General features: G+C 39.8%; 2 protein-coding genes across 5 annotated transcripts in view; one reads left to right on the top strand and one right to left on the bottom strand.

The window, feature by feature from the left end:
* CEP162 (centrosomal protein 162) overlaps positions 1–3,411 on the top strand; it is a 44,963-nt gene extending 41,552 nt beyond the window's left edge. For all 4 annotated transcript variants that reach the window (XM_068183974.1, XM_068183976.1, XM_068183975.1 and 1 more), the window contains one exon: positions 1,110–3,411. In XM_068183974.1, coding sequence (XP_068040075.1) covers positions 1,110–1,319 — 210 coding nt within the window. In that variant the 3' untranslated portion in view covers positions 1,320–3,411. The remainder of the gene's footprint in view (positions 1–1,109) is intronic.
* A 4,355-nt stretch (positions 3,412–7,766) lies between these two features.
* Positions 7,767–26,611, bottom strand: MRAP2 (melanocortin 2 receptor accessory protein 2). The gene is made up of 7 exons (XM_068183973.1): positions 25,856–26,611; positions 25,061–25,168; positions 22,124–22,218; positions 21,305–21,453; positions 18,002–18,151; positions 13,032–13,131; positions 7,767–8,638 (listed from the first exon to the last, which is right to left on the bottom strand). The coding sequence occupies exons 4-7, from the start codon at positions 21,348–21,350 to the stop codon at positions 8,287–8,289; spliced, it is 648 nt and encodes a 215-aa protein (XP_068040074.1). The 5' UTR covers positions 21,351–21,453; positions 22,124–22,218; positions 25,061–25,168; positions 25,856–26,611; the 3' UTR covers positions 7,767–8,286.
* Positions 26,612–27,386: the final 775 nt, after the last annotated feature.

Raw genomic sequence — 27,386 nt, 5'->3', positions numbered from 1 at the left:
CCTGTTGCCCTTGTTTTTGTTATTTTTGTTCACATTCTGTCCTGCTAAAGGTGACTATAATACAGTTCATTTTTTGTTATTAATTTGCTTTATTATCATGTGAGGATGTCTACCATTTCTGAGAAGTGTTTGCTGCTGCCTACTCTGTGATCTAGCTCCACTGAATACCAATAGTATATACTAAGATGTTTTGTAATGTTTTGGCCATTTTTTTAAGAAATAATAGTATACATAATTAGTACTAAATAATTTCATCTTTTTGTGGTGCTCCTGCCCTTGTTATATATTAAGCTTTGGGTTTTGTTTTGTCCTAGTTTTTCTCCTTTAACCATCAGCACTGGGGCATTGTACAGTTGCCCAGATGAATTATATCAAAATGTATAGTGCTGAAAAGGAAATTACTGAGCTTGAAGTTAACAGGTTATCCTTAGTATCAAACTGCAAATGTGATAATTATGGCCTTTAAGTGATAGGCTCTCTTTAAAGGATCTATTACAATTAATTGTGGTGTGGAGCTTTTGATATCTTATGACACTTCTTATGTTGTGTAACTTAATAAGATTATGTCAGGGATTTGTCCTAAAGTTATTCAGACCTTTATCTGCAGCAGCATCAGATCTTTGTGACTACAGGACATTTTCTGATAATTCATAGAACTTGTGGTTTTTAAAAGTAGAGCAGTAGGCTACAACATGTCATTCAGATTTAGTTTGTTTAGCAGAGCATTATTTTATTTACCACATTTAAGTGGAAATTAAAAAAGTTAATTTTTATTTATAGAGGGTTTTATGTTATAGGCTCAGCTTTGCCTTAAATATTCAAATGTAATTGCTGCTTCGGAGGGGATAAATTAAATTCTTCTGGGGCTCATTAATCAATTAGTCAATAATCAATTCTACCCTTCTGTTGTTAGTGCACATATTTATAGGAATTCATTGCAATCAGAATGATTTTTATAATATTCAGAACAAATTGCTTCCACTAAATGTGAGTATTCAGCTTTGAGACTGAGCATCAGATAAAATGATGTGGCAGATTTTTGCAAAGTGGCAGCACTGCCTGGGTATTGGCATAGGAAGTCACAGTGCTGACTCTCTTCTAATTTGCAGGCAACCCAACTAAGACAAGACATTTCTACAGTAAGGCAAACCCAGGAGGCTGAGAAGTGGCGAAGGCTGGCACAGCAGAAGAATCAGGAGCTGGAGAAATTTCGAATGGAGTTGGATTCAATACTAGATGTTTTACGTGAACTGCAGAAACAAGGCGTTGTTATTCCTGCACCTGATTCCAGTGGATTCAGAGTGACAGACAGCTGTTAGAAGACACGATTGGGTAGTCAAACAGAGCAGCAGAATTTTAATATTCAAAGTTATGTATAGAAATGTTACTGAAAATCATGATTGTAACATGTATTAATTGCATTGCATTCTGATCTTCTCTGGAATCTCTCATGTCCAGAGGCAGATTTGCATTGAGCAATACTCTAGTCATACAGTACGTCTTCTATTTTATTAGTAATAAATTTACATATTTTTAATAATAGGAGTACTGAGATTATTCCATAAATTCAACTACCAATGAAAAACTTCCTTTTTCACAGACTGCAGAACATGCCTGAATATTTTAAAGTTTGATTTCTTATGTGTCTTATAGTAATTCCTTTGTGAAAAAATTTGAGTAGTAAGCTGTTTGGTTTGTATGTTTAGTGTATAGCATTGATATATTTCATTCTATAGGGCAGGAAAAGCATCTTTTTCCAACATTTGCTTCTCTCCCTCCAATTCATATAATATTCCTTCCCTTAAGACCACTTTGCACTTTAGTGAATGATTGGAGGGCTGGAACAGAGCAGGCATTCCTGGTGGTCCTCACATTCAAGCTGTTCTTTGTTTCCTTTTCAGATTATTCCAGCTGTGTTGGCAAGACTGATGGCAGGGTGGGTCTGGCTAAATTCTTACAGGGCAGATACAGAAAAAACCCTATAAAATGCAGTGTAAGTGTAGTTATTGGTGTCCCTTTTAAAAGGGAAGGCTGTATTGGTACGTTTTTACAATGGGCTGTTCAGGACCTGATGTAGTAAGTACCTCTGTAGGTGATCTTGACAGGCTAAGAGACCAGTCAGATGTGAAGACAGTGTGCTAAAGCTCAGACTTCAGGGGTGTGTAGGTGGGGAAATTCAGTTAAAATATTAAGCAAGCTAGGAAAGGGGCCGGGGGGGGGAAAAAGAAAAAAAATCAGAAAAGAAAACAAAAAAGCCACCCAACCGAAAACCAGAGCAAAATACCAAACGTGGAGGTAACTTTCCGCTGAACTGACAGGCATCATGGCAGGTAACACCCTGAATGTTGGAGGCTGTTGCTTTCTCCCTCTCCTTAGGCCCTGCCAGTTACACACCTGTGCTGTAGAGCTGGTACATAGGAGTAATTCCTGCTGCAGCACAAATGTGTACCTTAGGATGCTACACTTTTGTCTTCTTTCAAGAAAGAGATAGACCCAGTGGAAGGAAAGAAGCATCATCACTCCAGGAAATGTAGCCCTAGGAACCTCTGAAGCCATAGGAACTGCACTGCTCCAGAGAGGAGCCTGAGGGGGATGATGAGCATGGCTATTACACTTAACATGTATGAAAAACCTGCTGCTAAAAGCAAGAAGCAGCAATCAAAAATAAAGGAAATTCAAAATAGATGATGATAGCTATTTGGTGGTTGGAAGGCATGCTTTCCCAATAAATCAGTACATTATTAGTTTGAAGCTTCAGTGGCTGCAAGTCCTTAAGAATTCCAAAGCACATATATTGAGGTTGTATCTCAATAATCTCTACTTATTTAGGGCAAAGAGAAGATGAAAGCTAGAATGTATTCCTTAGGTCCCTGAGGACCTGCAGTATTGGTTGAACATAGCATTTAAGTCAGATGTGAAATAGTTCAGGTCTGTGCTTGTGTGTTTATGTATTGTGCTCTTCAGGGACCAGCAGTAAACGTGCATTTTCTCTCACACAAGCATGTGGCATAGCATGCATAAAAAACTTAACTGTGTAACAAATTATACTATAGTGCAAGGTTTTTGCTTTTTGGCACATACACAAACATAAAATGAACCTGTATACACATATATATAGATATTTTAAAAGCTTGGTTGGTTGCTAATTAATATGGTAATCTTGACTGTTTCATGTTCAGATATTTTCAGTATTTTTATTTGGTCACCATCTAACAAACATCTATATTCATAAAATGTGTAAATATAAAAATGCTTTGTATATAAAATATCAGCTATGTGTAAATATAATGCATTTTCTTGATTTGGGTCTGTTTTGCAAATGAAAAGGATAAAAATTGAATCATTTCAACAAATTTATTTCCTGTATAATTTGCTATATGTGTAATACCTTATTGAAGTGTGTGACCTGAAGTGAGAGATGTTTTTTCAACTATTGCAAGCCTTGTGTTCCCAGAGAGGCCAGGTCCTGGATGAAGGTTCCTAGGACAGGAATCCTAGGGGAAGCATTTCTAGTTGCTGGAAACTCTCTCACATGTATGATGCTTAAGTCAGCAACAGAGGGTTGCCCTAATGTTCATGCAGTTCATTCAGACATTTTTTACAATTCTTACAGTCAGTTCTCAGCAAATGCTGGTATTTCACATAGTTGGAATTAAATTCTCTCTGTGAGTCCATTTTACTGAGCAGGGACAGTGTTATTTACCATTACTGTAAGCTATCAGATGATTTATACCATTTTCTTACAAGTATTTATGCAGTTGTACACTCACTGAAGCGTGGTCTTCAGTTTTGAGGCATTTACCATGAAGTGGTCCTTCTGCACAGTAACAGACTCTCTCTGGGTTTCAGTGGCTGGAGTGAGCGTGTCCTTTTAGAGAACTAAGACCCAAGTTTGAAGTTTTCTTGTAAAGTTGTTCCTGACTCTCTGAGGATTTCAGTGTGATCTTTCAAGGAGTTATATAACTATATACTCCTCTTCTTGTGCCATCCTGTTTCATCATGCATTTCCAGGAAGCATAATGGATGGATTAAAAGAATTAAACGTAGTATCTTTCAGTCATTGCCTAATGTTTAGCTGGACTTCATCTGTTTACAGCAAAGCAGCTAGAGTATAATAATTAGAATTGTCATGTTTGAAGCTTTTAAGAAATCATGTGTACAGCTGGCTAGATGACTCAGTGACCTAGATTGCTTCAAGAGAGGAAAACATGATGTGCAGAAAAGGATCAGATTTCATCATGGCACTTGGGGCAGAGACAGCAGCAGTGTGTTCCATTTCAAGTTCTATGAAATACATGTCAAAATTGTTCATGTAACAAATTAAATAGGTTATTGTGAATGAAGACTTTATTTGATAGCACATAATACATTTTGAAGTCTTCCCCTCGATCCCATATTTAACATATTCTGGAAAGTACAAGGAAAAAGGCCAAATATACCAGTACTAGCTATGCCAGTTCACTTCTGCAGGGAATGAGGGGGTTATGTATCAAGTGCTGCCCTGGCTCTTGAACAGAAATCCAGTGATATCTCTGAATTGAAAGTAGCCTTTCAAATAGCTAACTACATAACTCTGATCCAAAAATAAGAAAGCACAGGCCTCTCTTGCTCTCATTGGAGAACGTGTGGTAGAAGGTTCTTCTCTGCTGTCCTTGCTACCTGTCAATATCCAAGGCTAATAAGTGGCAAAAAATGTCAGTGTTAGAGAATTCAAGGTCGAGGGCTCAGGTGCATAAATACTTAATTTCATGACAAATATACCCTATTTACTTCACCTTGCAGTCTCAGAGACTCTATGGCTCTGGATTCTCATAGAGAGGATCACAGTTTTACCATTCTCTTTCTCTTCTCTATGAGCAGGCATTTACTGATTTTACATTATAGGTTGTGGGGTTTTACTTTTTTTTTTTTTTTAAGATACACAACTAAAACTTGTTTATATAGAAGAGCATTTTGCAAGTATTCACCTTTGAAAACTGGGATAAATAACTTGACCTAGTAAGTTCTTCCAGAATACAAGACATGTTTAGGCAAACAAACATATATAGCTGTGTCTCTCTAAAGTTAAATCTGCTGCAGGTGATGCATTTATATTGCATTTTGAGTAGAGGCTTGAGGCCAAGCTCTAAGAAAACTCAAAAAATTCAATTTTCAAACACCATTAAATTCCAAGTACTCCTTTTGAAGATTGCTCCGATTAGAACACTTTCTATTCTAGTTTCTAGTGCATCAATGAGTTGATTTTCTGAGAAAATATGAATTTTTTTAACAGGTTATATATTGCCCTTTCCCCTGAGGCAAAATATTATTAATGTTATTATTGAAAAGGGGGAAAAAAAGGAAGGATGGCCTTAAAACTGCTGCTTTTGAAGACTGCGGAACGTTTTTGCGTTTGCCTTTGGCTCTGCTTTGAGGCAGAGCAAAAATCTGAATCAGACTATTGCTGCCACAGTGTCTCTGAAGTGGTGTGGGAGCTCCATAGCGGGGACTGACAGGTTATTTTTCTGAGAAAAGCAGCATGAAGGACTTTAAATATAGAAGGGAGATAAGATGAAAAAAGTAGATCTGTCATCAGGAAAGAATAGAAGCAGGAATCAAACACTTAAATAGCTTTACAGGATTAATACATGCTGCAGAAGGATTTTAATTATGCAATTCAAATGTGTTGTAAGTTAAGTTGGCATCATCTCTGGGTCATTTTATTAAGTACCATTCATCTAGGCATTATTGCCAATATCCATACACAAAATGCTTCCTTTTTCTCCCCAAAGTAGTAGTTATGTACCCAAAGAAAAGCCACTGAGATTTAAGGTAGGAGAAGAAAAGCATAGGCTAGCCTACAGAGAGTAGCAGTATCTTCTTTATCTAAAACCCCATCTGCATTATTTTGAAACTTCTGAAACTTTTGAGAATTTTTCCCCCTAAGGGGTTGTGGAGCAGTGGGACAGACTGCCCAGGGAAGCAGTGGAGTTACCATCCCTAGAGGTTTTGAAAAGCCTTATGGCACAGGGTGAGATGATTTAGACTGGGACTTGGCGGTGCTGAGTTAACGGTTGGACTTTTTGATCTTAAAGGTCTTTTTCCAACCTAAATGATCTATGAAATGTAGTTTTAAATGGCTTAAAAATACCCTTCATTTCTCAGTTGCAAAGGAAATTAATTCCACATAGATTCCTTCCTTCAAGCAGCATTGCTGTTTTTAGGCATGGCAAAGGAAAAAATAAAAATAATAGCTCAACCATTCCTGAAGGCAAATCACTCATCCAGAAATTGGCTATAAAAGCCCCATTTAGTACAAGTCCCACAGTGTGTTAGCAAGAACAATACTGAGCTTCAAAGTTTAACCATCAGCTGGTAGTTACTGAGGTGCCTCAGCAGGAAGTAGATGCCATATTCAGAGGCAGATTTCCCAAATTTCGGAAAAGGAAAGTCCACACCTACAGCCTTCATAGATGTAGTTCTCTACTTCTTGTGAAACAAGGCCTTTTCTGCACTGGAAACATTTTACTGGAGCTGTGCTCATTCAGAACGGGGTTCATTTCAGTCTTCTCTGGGAACTATTTTCAGCAGTAACCTGATAGTTTTAAAGAGTCTCTGCTTTATTTTAAGTGTAATCCTGTTGCTTTAAACATTAGCAAGTCCTGCAAAAATCATATTTGAAAACAGGAAATTGAGTTGTAAGTGGTGTGTAATAAGGGCACAGGACATAAAACCAAAAGATGTTTCCTTGCACTCTTCCTACACAATTTATATTCTTTAAATGCTCAACCCATTCACTCTTTTTCCTATTTGTAAGGTGAAGAAGGGGTGAATTAATCAGCATTTTAGTGGCTGAAGACTGTATCAGCAGGTCTCTAACCTGGAACGCAGGTGTGTTGGATACAGGGCATGTTAATTTCAAGAAAATCCAGTTAGGCATGTCTGGAATCCATTCTTTTCATCTCAATTAAGAACTTACTGGACCATATTAGACCATATTTGAAATCCAGCAAAGGGTTTGAACATGGTACCTCTGCATCTTATATGCTTGCTCTAAAACCATTCAACCGTTAGTTACCATCTTTTGAAGATAGCTGAAATACAATTTTAAGTACTCTCAAAGGTTCAGAACTTAATTCCATCTCTAAAAAATAAAGATTGAAACTATACCTATTCAAATCCTTACCAAATCTTTCACTGGGAGAACAGCTGGGGTTGCAACACTATCCCAACTGAGGACAAAAAGAAGATGGAGCAAGCACAGCTTACCTATACTTTTGGAGTTGGTCCTCTCAGCCCAAAGCCTGCTAGCACTTCACTGGCCCATGAGTAAAGAAATGACCTTTTATAAAGGCAAAAAGCATAGGAAGATTCAGCCTATTAGCACCACATGACACCAGCTTAACATACCACCAACTTTTGCATGTAGCAACTTTATTGGCAGAAGAAAAATAGTTTTTTTCTTATTTCCTGTGATTTAGCTACTTAGTCCTGTAATTACTGAACTGGAAGTTCACACCAGCAATTAGCAGAAAAAAAAATAGAAAGTCAAGTCACAGTTTGTGTTTGTGTGTAGAATACTAATTCCATGTCATCACGGGCAGCTGCTGAGGTGTCGTTCTGAAGTATAATTACGGGCATCCATTTGCTTTTACTCAGCAGCAGGTGGTGATAGCATTTTGTAAACAGTGTAACCACACAATTTAATTTGCAAGGTATTCCCTCTGGAAGCTTTGTAAATTGGGTTTAACCTGCACAAAAAAGCAGTTAGGGATCAGAAATTGAAGTTAGTCCCAAGCAGGTATTTATTGTGGTGCTCAGCTTCAGGCATCCTTATTGGGAGCAGCATAAACTACAGAACATCCCCAGGGGCTGTTTATTCCTTTCTTCAGTCTTCTTTGACATTTACACATTTCTTGGCCAATGAATTTTCAGAGACCTCCCAATGCCAGGCTCCAGCCTTCACAATCCTTGTAAATTATTATCCTTCAGAAGCTGGTCATAAGTAGTCATTTAAAAATTAAGAATAATACAAGAAAAAAAAAAAAAAAGCAAAAATAATACTGGGCAGAAATTTTAGACCACAGAAGGCATCAGAATAAAGCATTCAGTGTCTTACTTCTTGTCTAAACTGAGTTCTATCAGTACAGCCAGTCTTACGTATAATAAAAAGCACAGGTCTGAAATACCTTCTGTCAAAAGAGCAGGAGGCCAAGAAAGGCTTTAAACTGGACAATAACAAGGATGTTTTCCTTAAAGCATTTTTCAATCAAGGATCTAATGTTAAGATTGCATAACCAGTTTGCTTTATAAAATGATTGGTGGTTCTGAGATAAGGAGATCATCCTCACCTAATGAAGAGTTCTGCTCAGTGTTCACAAAGTTAGGAATGTTAAATTTTGTAAGACAATGTAAGTCTTCCTCAAACATTCCACTGCTCTTGGGAACCTCCTGGAAATGGGTATTACTCTCCAGACTTGGACCTTTCTGACTCTCTTTTTCTTTGTTAATATGGTCCACTTCGTTAATGCAGAAATGAAAAAGTGACTGGGATTCTTCAGCCATTTGGTGAGAAAAGACCCTCTCGGACTCCAGAGGTTTTCCAAAATCTGCCACAAAGCTGTTCATGTGAAATCTTTTTTCAGAAATTTCTGCATTGCTATAGAGGAAAAAGAAAAATACAGTAAACACAAAAGCAGAACTATTTGAGTTCTTATCAACAAGTCTGGTTTCAGCAACCATTATGATCAGGAGAAAAGGAAACCCTACAGTTTATCTACCACAGACTTTTAAAGCCAGCACTATATTATTTTCTGCTGAAGCAATTTTAAGTCTTCAATTGTCATAGCAATTTTCCATGGGAGTAAGTTAATACCAGCACTGTTAAATGGCACTTCTAGTAATCAATATACTGTAATAATCACCTCACTGAATGAGTTTATAAACACTTTTGATTTCAAGTAGTAACATTTGTTTTAAATGGCTCATAAGAACAGTTTTAGAAAAGTCCTTGATAGATAAAATGTTTCTAGAGGCACAGGCAGCTCTGCTCTCACTAAGGGCATTGAGTGCTTGTTTGTCCAAACATCAAAACCATCTTTTCCGCTGACTTCAATCAATGACATTCAGATTTCCAAGTTAGGGGAGTTGGAACTAAAGACTGCTTTAAACACTGGCAGTTTTAACAATCCAGGCAGCCCAGGAAGGATATTTTAACATGTTTTTTGGCAGTTTTCTTTATAAATCTTATCTCAAACCAGCACCAATCTGCATGGACTCGTGTGGAAGCCATTTGCAGCTGGGGGTGAGAAGAGCTCAAGGTAGATAGCAGTCCTACAGATTCATTCTTTGTCAGGCTGAGTTTATATGCTGTCATCACAAAATGCAATTTATTTGCCTTTGGAAGGCAGTGGAGGTATTCAGAGAATGAGCAATGAAACATGTTCTCAGAATATGAATTTTGTTAAGAACTAATAAATCATACTGTTTACATCTGGATATGTAGCAAATGATGCTAGAATCAGATAATTGGACACCTAAAGGTGCACAAAGCACTGAAGAGTTTTTGAGTGTAATTTCATTTCCTCAAGCCTGCAGTAGGAGATAAGTGCCTCAAGATGACACCTTCAGAAATCTACCCACTAAAATTTTCACAGGATACCTACCATTAGTCTTTCAGGCACAGTTAAAGATGCCTGCTTCTCAAAAGCTAATTTACTTCCCTTACATGATGAGGGAATTCTGTCCTCACAAAACCGCTTCCACTAGCCTAGAAACCAAAGCAGTTCTCTAGTTTGTCGAAACTGTATTGGCTCACTCTGCATTTCAAAGTGAACCAGGTAGAAAAATAACATTAAATTGATGTAAGACTGACCAGTAACCAAATAAATAATCTGTGGTATACACAGCAGGGGGCAAACAGCCTGGAATAATTCTGAACTGACAACTGACATTTATGTATTTATAATGCACTAAAAAGCACCACTCTTAAGTTTCACATAAAATTTGGCAAATCTGTCCCAAGAGTTTCTAGGTAGTGTTGCAGCACAGGCAGTAGAGGTGGCAAATAAGCACAGAAAGAACAAGCACTGGAAGCCCAGGAAGAAGTGACTGCAGAAGAAAGTTTAAAATGCATCCACTACAGGAGCAGAATTACTTCACAGGTGTGGAATGTGCTTCATAATCCAGTGAACTACAAAGGACCGAAGACTGACCATGCAGAGGGGCACACAAGACTGGCAATGGCATACTAATCTTAATGGAAGATGCAAATAAATTTTACAATGACCCAGAATATTGACGATATATTATGAACCATAAACCTGTGTTCCTGAGCAGGGAACACGTGATCTAGTACACAGTGATATTTTTGGATTTTGAAATTCACAAACACCATCTTCAAATTTCAGAGCAGAATTTTATTACATTTTTTTTAAACTAGACTAGAAACTTACATAGTCTTGCTCATTACAATCTGCAAGAATTCCTCAGCAGGTATGTTTTCAGAGCATTCAAGAAAAGCAGCCTCAAAAATCCCAGGTTTACTTAACCAAGATCAACTGATTTCTTAAAAAAACCCAAAAACAGTTATCTAACATTTACTGCTTTAAGATTACACTAGCCAATATTTTGTACAAATAGGTTGCATGATCTCTTGCATTTGTTGCATGAATGTGCTCTTAAGGACGTTTTCAAATGCAGAAACAAATTTGGCATGCTTTCCTCTCCTGAGTGATGAATGAGAGCATTTTTTGGAAATTCAGACATCGCCAATTTTTTTTTTTTTTTTAGTTGCACAAGCTAATGTTCTACACATACTTATATATGCAAGTGAACAAAAGAGAAATGTAACAGACCATTTCCATAACTCATTAAATTTCTGCCAGTCCCCGTCCGTGCCCTGTCCATTCAGGTCTGAGAATGTACCTAATTCTGAACATCTTGTGTAATTTTGAAAAGTACATCCTATCATGCTCCTTTGTATTGAGCCAAGAAAAACATACTACTAGGAAAAAAAATAGCAGAGTATTCTACTTTGGATCCATCCACCTGAGCCCAGATACACTTAATCTCTCACATTAATGGTACTTTAAAGAACAGCCAAATAGCCTTACTGAAGTCAGAGACTTCAGAGAATTCATCCATCAATCAAGCCGGCTTTCTCCCAGGACCTAGGAATCCCATTAACATCTATTTCTAAAGGAGGGCTCAAGGCAGCCCACTAATGAAACGCCAAACCATGAAGAATCCAGTCAGGCATGGAAATAGAAAATACAGGCAAACTAAAACAAGTGGTTTTACAGGTAGCTGTTCTCCAGTTTTTATATACATGTATCAAAAATCAGAGAACTCAACTGTATTCACTGCCCTTAGCACACTCCTGGAGGATCCATGTTCAGTACCATGAACATTTCATTACCAAATATCAAAAAACCTGCTCAAATTTGTTAAAGGTGGCAGCTCAGCATACATAGCAAGTGGGCAAACTCTCAGGCACACAGCTTCCAAAGCTGCCAAGAGATCTGTATCAAATACAGAAAGGAATAATTGGTCTCGCTCCAGCAACTGAAGAAAAAATATAATAAGGTGTAGAACAGAAGGGACTTCTGGATGTCTCAAGAAAGGCAAGTCTGAATTCTGACTACATTATCTGGATGTAGAAGATGACCAAAGGTGGACATTTCACAAACTCTTTAGGACACTGTTCCGAGAAAATTGATGAAAAAACCAGAAAAAAGTGGGAGATATCAAGCAGACCTCTGCTACCTTAAAGTAATTTTTTACAAGTGAAAAAATTTTTGACAAATATCCATATTAAATTCTCTCATTGTCCACATGGGATCCAGACTCATGTTTATCTAATAAGTAAGATCTTTGTGAAAAGGAAACAGCATCTTCGTGAAAAGGAAATGGCGTGTCAAATAGTAGCACTGAAGTAAATAGTGTTATTTCTATAGGAAGCAAGGGGAGATAATATAAAACAGCACACCAGCAATTACAGGGACTTTAAATCGATTTGGAAGCAATGTCTGGCTACTTCATAACAGTCTGTAGGGGAAGCAAAAATACCAGCACATCAGTTCTGGTAATCTGGATTCTTCTGACTCTGTTTTCTTCTCACAGGAGCAAAATTTTAGGAGCACAGAAGAGGCTCAGGATGTACATCAGCCATCTCTAATGTGGCCCTGTCTCTCCAGAGGTGCTATTACATGGAGTTCCAGAGCCAGTTTACATGTGACTAAATAGCAAAGGGGCTCCAGGAGGCAGAGATAGACTGCTTTAGGAAATGATAAGCAGCAGCAATTGCCTTTTACAATCAGCTTCTCATCATTGCTACCGGCCTGCAAGCAATCTCAGGCTCCAGAGAGGCTTTTTATTTCCACTTCACGGCACACAAGCCTGAGAAAAAATGTGGGTTCAAACTTTCTCGGAGGAAGGGACATTGACAGCCTGCATCCTGTGCAAATGCAGATAAACCACTGAGGCAAGGCATGGTCTGCACATACTTATCAGCCAGAAAGAATAAAAAATAGAGGACTTTCAAGGGACCCTGGCTTTAAAGAAATGTTGAGCTGGTCTCTACTTCAGCATCTATTGCAATTTCTCAGCAGAAACTGAGACACTCAGGTCTCAGGGGTTAAGGGAAGATTTTGCAAACACTACCCAAATCTGTCTTTAGACTTGAACACACAAACATTTGGAGACCAGCCAAGCTACAGCTTCCTTAATTCAACATCTGCACTGCATTTTATTTGTATCTACTCTGTTGATATTCACAGTATCACTCCATGAAAAGCTGAGCCTACTTAGAACCATCCTACCTGTTTACGAAACAGTAATCTAAAGGCATCTGTTTGACAGCCTACTCAAAGCATCCTTTTAGAATGAAAATGCTAAAATTTCTTGAAATAAAGACAGGTTGCACTGCTTCATAAGAACAGACTATAACAAGATGGTACAATGTCAGCACTGTCTCTGCTTGTTTGGGGGCTGCAAGAGCCCAGGTGTGCCACTTAGCAGGCTGGATTTGTTATTCTTGTTTTCAGACTCACTCTTGATGTGGTGCTCCTGTCTTCGTCAGCAGAGTCAGAACAAAAAACATGAAGATGACAAAAACTGCAAGACCAACCCAAAATCCAATCACAATGGAATCTGGTGAAAGAAAAAAAAAAAAGGAAACAATATCATCAGTATTTTACTTGCACTTGCAAAAAGTTGCCTTTTACAGGCAGCATGAGCGCAAACCCAAAACAATTTGCAGCTTATTTCTGGGTGACAAAGAGAATGGATAATCAAATTTATCTTTATCTATTTTTAAACAGAAAGCTGCTATTGAAAATCTTATTCTGAGACCAAATTTTACTGATATCTAGACAAACCAGACAGTAGATAACAGAGGGAAGATAATTCTTTTGGTAAGTAAAATAAGAGGAACTCCCTGTGTGATGCCAGGCCCATTTCCAAGCATTGCTTTGGAACTTCAGTGCTAGAACTAGGAAGGGAGGATTATTTGATTTTCCTCAAAATCCTCTGTGTCTGTAGAATTGAACTCCTGCTATTTTAAGTTATTTCTGCCCCAGACTATCAAGTATCTGGATTTAAATTGATTTCTTTGACAAAATTTGTTTAGGAAGACCTTTTAGTGACAAGACAGTGGGTTCTGCAAGAAACAGAAGCAGAGATAAAACTATTTGCTACTTCAATAAATATTAATAACCAACAGATACCAGATGTTTTTTAATCATTTTCAGTTGAGTTTCCAACTTAAGTACAAAAAACTGCAACACAATGTCAGAAGAGCGCAACAGATTTAGACAAAAAAGTCAAACCAGCAGTTAATCAATAAGAAAACATCAGTGCAATAGCCAAATATAGCAGCCATCGGGAAGAGCATGTCCTTTTGTCTGTGTGCTTAAACTGTACCTACTCTTCTCATTTATAGCAAATGGACCATAGGCAATTTGCCAATACTACTAAAAACAAATTTATGTCCACTTACAACGTCAAGGTGGATCCACAGTTGCTCAAAGCTGTTCAGAGTTTCCAGGAACTTGATTTAGAGAGTTTCAAGTGGGTTCAAAGATATTTCCAGACACAATCAACTGATTAGCGTGGACCAAAGTTACAGGGCACCAACACTCAGTATTACCTGGCACAGGACCCATCAGCACCCAGGTTTTTTTCACTTGTCATTTCAGATAGTTATTCTTTGCTTATGCAAGTATTCAAAACTTCCACTGTAGAAGTTCAAAAACATTAACATAAAAACATTCGAGAGGGAAGGCTTGGTCAGAACAGGAATCCTTTCTACCCTTACCTCTCATTACACAGCCACTACCAAGCCTCAGAGATCCTTGCTGGCTGTAACGTTTGACCCAATGCAGCAGACACAGCACAGAACTGTTGAATTTCCTGCAGGACTAACTAAAGACACTGTAAAAACAAGGAATCAGCTACCCTGCCTGGTGCTTGGCCCCAGCTGTTAATCATGCTCCCACTGTGAAATATCTTCCACGCTAAAAGGCAGATGTGGAAACTGGAAATCAACTCAAACCATTCTCTTTTCCTGCAAAGTCAAAATGCGTACTGCAACTTGAGATTTTCTCCCTGGGAAAATACTTTATCACAATGAAGTCCCTCCTTAATCCCTTTCTTAGGTAAGCTAAGGAGGTTAAGTTTCAGGTCTCCCACTGCAATATTTATTCCATCTCTCACATGCCATATGTTCCCCTCTCAATACCTTGTGTAAAATAACTGGAATGTGGTTTGAGTATAGGTGTCTCTGATGGAGGGGGAGGAGATTTTAACACCCCTTTCAGCTTAAAGCATTCTGCCATGAGTTTGTTTCTGTAATTCCATATATTATGTGCACTGAATTACTTTCAGAATCCTTCTGTAAGCACAGCCTGTATTCACCGGTTAAAGATATACCTTATGGTTGACCTTCCTAATACAAAATAGCTCATCCTGATGGACTTTGTAATACCTGAAGATTTCATCCAAAAATAAATACTCCCTTTAAAAAATTTACCACCTAAACATTTATAGCTACTAGTACCTTCCAGTTAGTCAGACATGCTTGGATGGTATCCATTAACAACCAGAATGTAAAATGCAATCAAGATGACTAAAAAACATGCACACAGATTATATCAATCAAGCTGAAAACTTTAATAAAAGGAAAAAAGAAAATCAAGGCTCCAATAAACTACTGCTCCCCACAAAAATCACACCTGCTATTGTGTGCTGAATAACAAGCCTGTTTTGTGGTTGGTTTGGTGGTGTCCCTGCTCCCAGCACAGTTCTTAAGTTGACTGAGCCTAATGCTACATCTTTCAAGCAGGTATCCTGAGTTCTCTTCAATATTTCATTTAGGTCTCACTCACACCAGTGGAAATTATTCAAACCTACTAAATTCTAAACACTTATTCAAAATTAACAGTACATAATCCAAATTCTGTTCAAAAAATATGGTATGAAGGACATTGCTGCTGCCCAAAGTAACAAATAGATATTCATAGGATACTTTTACAGTTTGAAGTTGCAGTTTTGGCCTCCCTTTTCTTCATAATACAGACTCATCCTGGCTGCAGTTCCAAGTCCTCTGATCATTGCTACCTATTTTGGCTCTCACTAACGTTACTGAGGCTTCCTCATTTTCAAAGGCACAAAATTGATTTTGTTCTTATCTCTGCCAGTCACAAGTATCTCCTGGCTATCTTTGTCTGCTTATTTTCTAAAGCTTTAATGTACAAGATATCTGGTCCCTACTTTTCCAGATTTTTTTATTTCTAGTTCCTGCCTTCACTTCTTTTCCAGCAGAACATACTTTTCCCTTTTTTATTCTTCTTTTGCAGTCATATATTTGAAACATCACTGTGGCTTTTTTTTTTTTTTTTTTTTTGTAGTAGATTATTTTTTCAATCATTTTCCTCACAGGTGACTTTGAATAAATTTTTATCTGCTCTCAAGAAACAGGCTTCTGAATTCCTTTATATTTAAATCAAATCACCTAAACTAGAGTCCATTCTCTGTGGAGCTCTCCAACATAAGTTACAAGCATTTATTGACAGAGAAATGTTTGTGCAATTATTGACAGATAAATGCTTTTCTTTTTAAGTATTCAAGGTCTCCCTTCTCATACAGCCCTTGTTTAATCTCCTCTCCTTCTCCACAGTTTAGGATTTCAGAGAAGTTCATGTCTGGTCACATTGCCTCCACATTTCACAGCAATCTCAGCTCAGCTGGCAACAGCTGGAACAAGAACACACCATGTCAAGAAGTATCATCCCATACACAGCACAGACTATTCCTTTAGTAGATTAAACCCTGCCCTCTGGGGAATGCATGCAATAACAGTGAAGGAAACAGAGCCAACTCCAATCTATCAGTTAAAACAAACAAAGAAGCAAACAAAAATTAAAGAAAATCCACCATAACTAGAAGGGACTTCCTAGATCACTGATTCAAGTACTACTAATGACATCTTTCATCAAGCTCCACCTGAAAAACAGTTGTTACTTCTGTCCTGTTCTCTAAGAGCTGACCAGGACCTTCTGCTCTATGAACAGCAGACGGGGAAGCTCAGCTGCCATGCTCAGCATGGCAATCACTTTGATGGCAATCCAAGACCTGATTTGCAGCTGTGCTTTCTGCAATCCAGAGGCAGATGTAATCTATACCTTTTTGTCCCATCTTGCTGTTTGAGACACCAAGCTGAAAAGAAGATGTGTACATAACATTTCAGCTGATCTTTGCAACCAGTAATTTTTGCAATCAGGTTTAACCTCTGATTAAGTGGAAGAATGGAAGACAAATTAAAAACATGATGAAAGCTAGCCCACATTTTTCAATTACCTATCACTTGGAAAAATACAGTGATCAGCAGACTTTTTTGGGGGGAAAAAGTAAAAAGTAAATTCTAGTCTATTTTTTTTTCAGAAGTGTTAGTAATTTCAACGAGTTTCTTCTGTCTCTTTCAGAGCCTCCCCAAAACCTTCTGACTGTGTAGAGGCAAGGGAGATCAGCCTTTGTTTGCCAGTGCAGGCACTACTTTTTCCCAATCTGAACGCTCATGGGGACAAACAAGACAAAGTACATAATCCATCCTGGACCAGTGCTCCAGCACTGGATAGGGACGCTTCCCCAAAACTTTAAAGTCTGGGGATCAAACCTTTTCATGGTGTATCTACCTCAGAAACAAAGGAACAGGATGTTTTTTTTCTCTTCGGCTTGCAAGACCCATCAAGTAATTGAGTTGGTTTCTATTGCTTTTTTCCCTCTCTTTTATTGTTTGTCCCTCACAATCTCCTCTAAAAGAAAAGATCATCAAATCCATTGTATTGTTTTTAGAAAAATGTTGGTCCAGCTGTACTAGCTTGTCCTAGTTACACTTTCTCCAAGTTCCAATCCACGTTTTTCATCCTTCTGGTATCTATCCTCCATTTTTTGCTTCTACTATAAAACAACTCCAGTATTAACAGAAAAGTGAATTTAGCACACTCCTCCTATGAAAAAAGTACCAATGGCAAGTTTGTTCATAAGGAGAAAATCCTTCTCTTATTTTTAACCTTTTAAAAACCGAAAATTTATTTTCTATCAGGAAAAACAAACACGGGTAATGCAGGTAAGGCTTCCCACCACTGCCTTTTTGCCATTAATAGAAACAAATACAAACAAATAGAACCAAAACAAAGCAACACTGATCTTAACAAGTAGCCACCAGAAGCAGCAGTGTATCTGTATTTGTTGTTGTTAACTTTTCCCAACAGTCAGATATTCCCCAGTATCGACAAATTTCTACCATGGCCAATAAATCCACGGTTCTCTCATGCACAAGTCAACAAAAGGATACAGAATAATAAATAATAATGATTGTTTAATAAATAGAGGGATACTGCTAATTGTAGAGAATCCTACGTAATAGGAGAAAAATGTTTTTGTGCAATATTCAGTCCCAAGTAAAGAACAGGAACACATAGAAGAAGCCAAGCTGCATGAAGTGTTTCTCTACTGAACTTACACTTATGGGCCTTCAGGCCTTCAAATGACACTGGTCCATACTCATAGTACTCATAGTCCCAGGTGTAATCAGAGTTAGACAAGGCCTGCTGGGAGGTTCTGTTGGAGATCAGCCTCATGGCACACATCTTGCACCTCAGCAAATACAGACCTGTGGATATGAAATGTGTTAATGGAGACTAGACCTAGCACAGCTTTTGGGATTTTGTTCTTTCTCATCTATTGGACCGCTGCCTCATCAGACAAGGCTATCCCATGCCCTCCCATTCCTTCCCCTAATTATAGACAGACTGTGGGGCTCAGTGAAAGGCAACCAAGATGTTTAGGGAGCTGAAGCACAGGAGGCACGAGAGCCTAAGGGTTTGTTCACCCTGGAGAAGAGACAGCTGCAGGGAGACCTCAGTGCTGTCTACACTTGGAGGGTGCAGAGATGCTGCTGCCAGGCTCTTCTCAGAGGTGCAAAGTAAGGACAAAAAGGAATGGACAAAAATTGGGCAACAGGAAATTCATATTAGATAAAAGGAAAAGTTTACCTGATCTAGTCAAACATGACTTGAGTAGAAGATTGGACCAGATGACCACCAGGGGTCCCTTCCAACCTAAATTTCTCTGTGCTGATAAACGGGCTCAATATGCCACTACAAAAGGAAAATAAAACAGGAGTGATTTCCCTCACAGATTAACAAAAACTGCAAAGCAACACTGAGCATCATGAAATTATCTTGATAGATATCTCTGTCATTACCACCATTCTGTACTAGAGCCTTGCATTTTGCAGAGTAATTTTTTTCAGAATATGAGACAGTTTTATGCACACCAAAAGAAAGTGTATCTCTGCACAAAACATGTGCTGCAGTAGCTAGAGTCAGGAAATCCAAATTGAAACATATTACAAAATACTTTTTGTGAAAGCAAGCTGAGCTTTGGGTAATTCTGGATTCAATTAAAACCCAGCAGGACTGACTAACGCTTCAAATGCTAGGAGAGCCAGCATAAAGAACAAAAAATCGGGCACAAAATAAGAAACATTTTCACTCAGGTAATATGAACAGCATTTCAAATTTGTAAAACAGTTCTTTCTGCAGCTATTTTACCATGACCAAATGCTGGCAGTAATGCCTCAAAGCAATTTTAAATAAGTAGTATGCCTGAAAAAGTAAACTTCACACTTAAATACAATGTTCAGAGCTTTAAACATATACCAAAAAAATTGACTGGCAAGTTATAAATCTTTTAAAACAGTAAATGGATCTATTTTTCAACCAAAACCAATTCAGTTTTCAGAATGTGCAAACTGATAGCAGGAAAGGTGAAGGGGTGGGGCTGGGGAGGGAAGTGACCAGCCCCATTCTTGGATCAGGATAAGAAGCTTCACCACATTACCCTCACCCTCCCCTTAGCCATTCAGAAATTAGCATGAAGCATAGAGGAGAAGGAAAAAAAACATGGATATTGTGGACAATGCAGTTCAAGGCTGAGGATGTTTCCCATCTTGTACTTCCAACCCTTTCAGAATGGACAGAGAGAATGAGGCAAGTCTAACTAAAAGTGCCTGTGTTGGCAGTAAAGTTCCTCCTTGGCTTTTCCATTTCCTCAAATTAAAGACAGAATGTCTGATTAAGCTTTAGACAGAAGCTTTCTTATTTTCATCAGCTAAAGCAACTGCTGCCTCTGGGAGAAGGAAGTGGCACAGAGAAAACCCTAGGATCCCTGTCCTAGTTTGCTCCCAACTAGGGAGCTCTGTCAGTTGTTTATTACAAGATTCTGTGTTTTTGTTTTGTGATGAAACATGGAGCCACACAGGATTCCCACCATCTTTTATCCCCTCTTCTTCTCAACATTTTGTTGATGATGCGTCTCTTGACAACAATGATTAGTGCTGTTTAAAGGCAGTTTTTCTTTTTTATAGCTTTCCAGAGGAGCCTTTCATTTAAATATTCCTCACATGGCATCACTTATGGCCATTGTCACCTCCCTCCTTTTAGTACTGCAAAAAGAGCTGAAATCCACTTGCAGAAAACTTCAGAATAGAGTATAGGAACAATCTGAAAAATGTTGTTTCTTCCCACCTCAAAGCAGATGGGATTCATTGGGCCACATGCAGAGCTCTCTCCCACTCTCATCACTAGTGCCCATTTATGATTTATGGTGAGGATACCCACTTCCAGGACACAAAGAATCTGTCCCAGTATAGCATTAGGTTAGGATTAGAAGCTCCAGCCTTTCACCACTGACTGCATGCACATGGAGACTTGCTTTCACTGTAGATAAGCCACTATCAGAGGGAGAGGTGCTAACAAAAAGCTGAGTCACCAGCTCTCTGGCTAATCTGTGCTTTGAAGGACATATAAATATGCTTCTAAATCAACCAGTAGAGCTAAGCATAAGCACTGATCCAAACCAACTTTCAGCTCACTTTGAAGTTTTGGCTGTCTGAATACCTCCAAAAACTCAGCCTCAGAAGCCAGTCTACCATGGTGGTAAAATGACAAGCACAGTGAAAGAGCTGACTATTTAGACCTTGCATCTCCTGGGGAAGAGCAAGGCAGGCTGAGCTGGCACAGTAGCAGCCTGTCAGGTGCATCTGCCTGGCTGCAGCAGGTCATGCAGGGATTCAGGTAAGAGGTAAGCACTTCTGAGAAGGAACTCCTCCAGGAGATGCTCTCAAACACTCTTTCTGTCAGACACAGAGAGCCATGATTCATCCCACAGCTCTGGAGCTTCACAGGGGCCTCCTCTAATTGACTTGGCTGAGGGTTTTTCTGGAAGGTACAGGAGTCTTTTGAGGCAAACATGAAAGCCCCTCTATTGATTTTGATGTGTATGGATGCAGACAGGCTTTCCTCACTCCGGCTCTCCTCTTTCAAGAGCAAGTCAGGAACAAAAAGCTTCACTTTGATTATTCAAGAAACCCCAAAGCAGTACTGTGTTCAGTGCTGCCAACCAGAAATTTAGGCAGGTCGGTGTCCTGGAAACTAAAAAGGGCAAATGCTCAGGGCTTTCTTCTGGAGCATTTATCTCTGCAGAAAAATGTAACCAGATATTCCCCATGGAGACCCAACTGCAACTCTTGGAGTTGAATTATGCCTTCATGAGAACTTGTTTGTAACTTGTGTCAAAGTTTGTAAGGTCTCAGCTGGTCTGACAGCTGCCAGTGGCACCTGGGCAAGCTAGTCGGGCTGTCTGTGTTTGCATAAAACCCATGCCCTTGAACAGCAGCAGCAGGATATCAAACACTGTGCAGCTGGACTATTTTTTCCAATCTGGGCATCACTGACACATTGCACGAGACTCAGCCACTTACCTTTCAAAATGAAAGCAAAACTGAACTCATGCCACATCTGCAACATGACTTCATGGCTTACAACACCACTGAGACGACAAAGGCATATCTGGTTTTGTGTATGTCTGGAACTGTCCTTGTAACCAGCAGCAACTCCCACCAAAGCTGACCTGCATGCACAAAAAGAAAATCACGTGGATTGTTCATGTACTGTTTGCTTTTGGAGCAAGAGAAACTACTAGTATGGTAGACACAAGGAGCTTGGTGAATTTTCAGGCACAAACTACATCTATCTTCTACATACTTCAATTCTGTCTAGTGCTACAGAATCTAAGCACTCAATGGTTTCAAAAGAACAAAGGAACAAACCATTGTTCTCTTGCAAACTCTGAAGATCCCAAGACCCAGACAGGGGAAAAAAGAAGGAACATTTCAAACTCTGGGAAGTCCCAGGCTGAGAGGGCTTAGCACTACACCCTGGTGCATCAGCTCCATCAACTAGGCAGTACAGTTAACCCAGAAGTTGTTTGCTATGAGAAGTTAACAACTCAGACTGTTCCCATATCTTCCATGTTCTCATACCAGCACCACTATTGTGCATGAGGGAAAAGGGAGTCAGCCACCCCACATTCCTTTTTACTCCATCCCAAAGACCAGGAGGTGAAGTCAGAAAAAAAAAAAAAACAAATTAAAAAAACAGCCACAAACTTATTTACACTGCTGCACTGCATCGGCTGAAAAGCAAAATAGACCCCATTTTTCTACAACTCTACCACGTGGCTTTGAACAAGCTGTGCCACTCCCAAGCACAGAGAGGAATGTCTGCAGGAAATACTTCACCTAAGGGTCCTTGTTTCTTGCTAATTCTCAATACCCTAGGTGGGCAGGGTTTGAGTTCAAATTTGTGGTCTTTTCAGGGGAATATCCAATCCCATCTGCAATAAAAGAGGGGAAAACAGGCAATAAAAATGAGTTAAATTTAGGGGGGGAAAAAGAAAAAGAAAGATATCTGAAAACTGACTTTAGAATTAAAAATCAATCATGAATGCCAACTCTGATACCTGGGTCTTTTCTTGGAGAAAAAAGAACATACAGTGTTAACCGGGGTTGTGTTTGTTACTGATGTTCACAAACAGCAATGTCTGAGCTGTTGCACTAAAGTAACAAGAATAATGTTGGATTCATCACAAAAGGAGTTTACAACAACAGAAAGGAAAAAAGCTGGTTTAGTTACTGCTTAAACTGTGAACTAAGGATAAGAGGTTACATTTACATACATCTTTGCCTCCTACCACATGCCTCATACAACATGCATTTTATTATCCTTGTAACTGTGCATTGTAAACTCCAACAGCAAATTTCTTATGCATCCCACACAAACTCCACACCATTATATACAATTTGCATGCTAACCACATAGCTGCTGTTTGTACCTAGTTAAAAAGTGATGACATTATGACTTTAAAGTGAAATTGAATAAAGGCTAAAGAGATTTGCCAACTATTTTCCTATAGACAATAACAATATAAACAAATAATAATGCCCACTTAGCAGTCCAACTCAGTAGATGCCACCTGGAACTTAAGGCAGAAACTAATATGAAATCATACCATGCTATGAGTTTCACTGACAACTGTATGGTTCTGAAAATGAAAAAAGCAAATACTACACAAGCCCACTCTTTAGCATTGTCTGAGAAGGCAGATGAATTATATCTAACATGGTATCACAGAACACTTGTATTCCTCTTTCTCTTAAAAAGTTTCAGGTCTGCACTGACAGTAAAGGGACATGGAACTGTTAGTAGGGAACTGCTGGGACTTGTTCTTAAAACACACTGAGGCTTAGCTGAATTCCAGTACCAAAAGCTTTAGATATTGGAGCCAGAACATACAGTCTTAAGAGGCAGCATTTTCTAAAAGTAATAAAGATTAGCCACAATTCCATTTATTTCCTGCTTCTAGGGCAGGATTACACAATCAGTACTGAGCCTATTTTCCTCTCCCCACTAAAAGCCAATCTCCTCTTAGATGTGCAGGTATGGCAGCTGCAAATCTAAGTTCTCTCAAGACAACCAGACTAGAAGAAGCCCTATCAGTAAGCACTAAAGTACAGACACTTGTTCAGTCCTGTAATATAATGTTATAAATGCTGACATCAATGGTATAGGTACATATATTCAACACTTCCCAAAAGAAAGGCTGCCTTTGCCTTAGCTATTTATAATATTGCCTATTTAATCATTTCTCACAACAATTTTTTAACCTCTCAGGCTGACCTGTAGAAAACCCTGAAGTGAAAGAGCCCTGGCATATCTATTAATGAGGTAAGTTTAAATAGTAAAGCAAGTTTTATTACATGTTTCTTTTTATTAGCTTTATGCTCACAGAAAGCTCAGTGCTGAGATGGAGATGTTCTGAATTCCTTTCTAGCCCTGACGTCTGTCAATCTGATGCCTTATTCTGAGCAGAGAGAAAGGAAAGCTCCCTCCATCTGCTCTTACTGATCAGCACATTGCAGGTAAATTGGAATGGCTCCATCAGAATATGACCTACCTGTAAGAGTTGCTTTTAAAATACCTCCTATTTCTGGTACCATGTAAGAATTAAAAAAAAAAAAAAAGTCTCTACAGAAGGGACAGAACAAACACTGCCATTTTTTTTTTGTAACTAAAAGATGGTATTCAATTTGAAAGGGAAAAAAGAAAAAAAACACACACTGAGAAATTATTTCAATGCAGAGGGTTACCAAACTAGATTGACTCAAATTGCCTATTCTGCAAGTCATGAAGAAACACTGGAAGCACAGTGTTCTGTGTAGCCAAGAAACCAAAGGAGCCAAACAACAGATGCACCCAGGTGTGTTTCAAATAACCCCACATAAACCAACCATTTGTAACAGAGGCAAGGCTGAAGGAAGGAACTACCCTTGTGTGATTGTTCCTGGGAAACTCAGCACTGATTAACAGCTAAACCTACCTGGGCTCCCTTCATGTCAGAGACCCAGGGATGCCTGGAGATGCCCCGTGCCCCCCAGGGGCGCTGCTGCTGCTGCACAGGCAGCCCTACCAACCTGCAGTGTGCCAGGCTCCGGGTTTAATGCAGCTGCTTGTAGGGTTGCACAGCCCAGACAATGGATGAGGGTGATCAGGACTCATTTCATAGCTCATTTCATAGCTGTTTTAGCTTTGCATCAGTGAAAAGGTCACCACAGAGCTGAGGCTGACAAGCAGAGTGGAAGCCAATGACAATTTCCTCTCTCTCATTACAAAATAATTCTCCAATCTTCACACATCGTTCATCTGGTCTGAAGCACAGGTCACAGCACGCTTCCTTAGCACCTCTTCACTTCTCAATGTTCTCCCTACAGAAATAGTTCTGTTCCCAGCCTCTGCTGAAGCCAGAGTAAGATAAACCAGCTGGCAGGGATGAAAAAAACCAAACAAAACAGGTATGGTAGACCATTATCAGAACTACTCCCACACTTGGGTATGTCACAGCTGGGGTTTTACTGCTGTGGTGGAAAAATCTTCAGCTTGTGCTTTCAATCCACACAGGGTCTGGAAACCATAATCTCTCGGATGCAAAATAACACATAAGCTTTTTAATTTGAATCACATATTACATTTCCTCAAGAAGTAATACAACAAAATTATAGAGATTTTCTTTAAAACTTCCACACCTATATGACAATTATTTTCTTAACTTTTGTAGTTATCCTACAACATAATGCAGAAATATTGCTTTAATTGGTTCAGTGACAATTTTAAGCACTCACTGAAATGGAGCTGTTCATCCAAAGCCAAACTGGTCTGGGATTGTTTCAAGCAAGAACTGGGGGATTTTTTTCCCCTGGCTTCAAATCTATGTCTTCCCTCCAGCACTGCTGAAGAAGCAAGCAATTTATTGTAGTGCCTCAAATACAAATTTCTCATCAGGTAAATCGGACAGCAGTACACAACTCACAAGCACACGTCTGAATTTTCCCATTCTTATCCCTGCCGTGTCTCTGTGTTATAAATAAGTAACTAGATGCCAAGAAAACATCACTGAACCAATACAACCACAGCCCACTGCAGTGAGTACACAGAATAAAGCCTTCATTTTTTTGTAATAAAGATTTGGTGTATAATTTTGCCAGTAAGAGCTGCTATTATAGGTACAAAGGCTGTAAATTTCATTTAAATTCTCGAACAAGCTGCAAGGGTATCATCTGTGCTTCATTCAAAACCTTTTCCATGATGAAATGTACATGGGAGACCAGGGAAAGAGTAGGCTGTAAATTACTTTATCCAGCTATTAATATTCTGGGTTTTTTTTTTCCTTTAAAAAATTCTTGCAATAGCTTGATTTATTTTATATATATTTGGTTGTGACTGATATACCCAGAATGTCTCATTATTTTTGACAAGAATGGAGCCAGGCTGTCCTCAGTCAATGGAGACCTGCCATTTCCCTGGCATTTTTCAAGGCATTTACTCCTGTGGTCAAAATTATCTTGACTCTCTGATTAAGAACCTGAATAGAAAGCCACAAATGGACAAGAAAAACAACCAGAACTGGGGACTATTACCTGGTTATCTCTAAGTAGAAACCAAAACATCTGTTTGCTTCCACAGCAGTTACGTAAATCTGCACCCCTGTGTGCACAGCCTCTGAGAAGTTCAAATGAGGGGAACAGACCAAAACAGGGAGACACTCCAAGACAGAGCAGTGGACTGGGAAACACACCTGGAAATAGAAGTGCCCCGGTGCTCCCTCCAACAAAGTCCAACCAGCCCTGCTGAGGCAGTTTGAGGCAGCATTGCTACTGCTGTCCCATCTCTCTATGAGCTACGCCTGCCACGGAAGTGCCAGACTTGTGGTGTGTCTACCCTTCCAGTCACTGTCCAGCTTTAAGTGCCAAACAAGGCTGTATGACAGCATGAAAAGGCAAATGTCAGGGAATGGGGACTGTTGAGAGAAAAGTTTTGCGAGCTTGTCACTGAGGTGATTGTTTCCAGCAAATAAAGAATGGCAGACAGGTCAGGAGAGAGCCCTGAACTGACACACCAGTCACTGTCAACAGAGGCTGAGGCCAGAGGAAGAAACCACTGAGATGACAACTGTTAAAAACAGAGACTGTTAAAGGAAAAGGAAGGGAAGGAGGGGGCAGGGGAAAAGTATGAGAATCAACAGACTAGGGAAGAGCACACGGAGAAAGGGAAGAAGGCAAGACAGAGCAGGAGAAGTAATTTAAGGCTATATGGAGTAGAGATGCTCATCCCTTCAGTCTGAAAGCACAAAGGAAGAGAGATGTTACCTGGAGGGGGAAAGAAAGGAAAGGAAAAAAAACCACAACAAACACACAACAAACTTATCTTGTTTTTTTTTTTTTTTTCCCATTTTTTTTTCAAACGTTTTTGGTTCAGTTGTTAAATTCATTCAAATGCTCAACAGTCAGTGTGCTTTTCAGCTGTTCTGCTTTTGAGTACAGAAGCAATCACTCCGTTACAAATTCAGAAAGGAGACACAAGCTTTTCTACAGCTGACGTTCTCCACATCACCCAAATGAACAATGCCACCTCCTGCATTTTCTTATTATTTAAAATTAAGGAAAAATTGGCAGAGCGCTTCAGACCTTGAGGCTTGCGGGAGCCGCCTGGGGCCACCTGTTAACCGCAGGCTGAACTCCAGGCGCTCCCCGCGCCACCCAGCCAGGAGCACCCACCCCGGGAAGGGGCTGGCAGGGACACGGCGGGGTGGGGCAGGGACACGGCGGGGTGGGGCAGGGCACGGCCGTCCCTTTCTCTCATCCGCTCGCTCACCCTCCGCCCCGCAGCTCCGGCCCCTCACCGCGCTTACCGCGCCGGGCGCGTCCGCCCGGCCAGATCCCGAAGCGCCGCTTCGTCCCGGCCGAAAGGCGCACCCCTCCCGGAACGCCCTGGCCCCGGCGAGCCGAGCCGAGCCGAGCCAGCGCTGCGGGCGGGACGGAGCGGGCGGGATGCCGCGGGCTCGCTCCCCGGCAGTGCCAATGAATCAGCAGCGGGCGCGCTGCCCTGGCCCGCGCGGGCGGCACGGAGCCATGGAGCGGCCGCGTGACGCTCCCGCTCCAATGGGCAGCG

This window comes from Anomalospiza imberbis, chromosome 3 (assembly GCF_031753505.1).
Source record: "Anomalospiza imberbis isolate Cuckoo-Finch-1a 21T00152 chromosome 3, ASM3175350v1, whole genome shotgun sequence".
NCBI classification, from domain to species: domain Eukaryota; kingdom Metazoa; phylum Chordata; class Aves; order Passeriformes; family Viduidae; genus Anomalospiza; species Anomalospiza imberbis.
This window is presented reverse-complemented; position numbering and strand designations above follow the sequence as displayed.

Coding starts and splice junctions, on each gene's coding strand:
- MRAP2 (XM_068183973.1), bottom strand. CDS start 21,350: ATGTTGCAGATGTGGCATGAGTTCAGTTTTGCTTTCATTTTGAAAG. Junction 18,152..21,304: donor TTTTGCTTTCATTTTGAAAG/GTAAGTGGCTGA, acceptor TCATATCCACAG/GTCTGTATTTGCTGAGGTGC. Junction 8,639..13,031: donor ACAGGAGCACCACATCAAGA/GTGAGTCTGAAA, acceptor TTTCCTCTATAG/CAATGCAGAAATTTCTGAAA.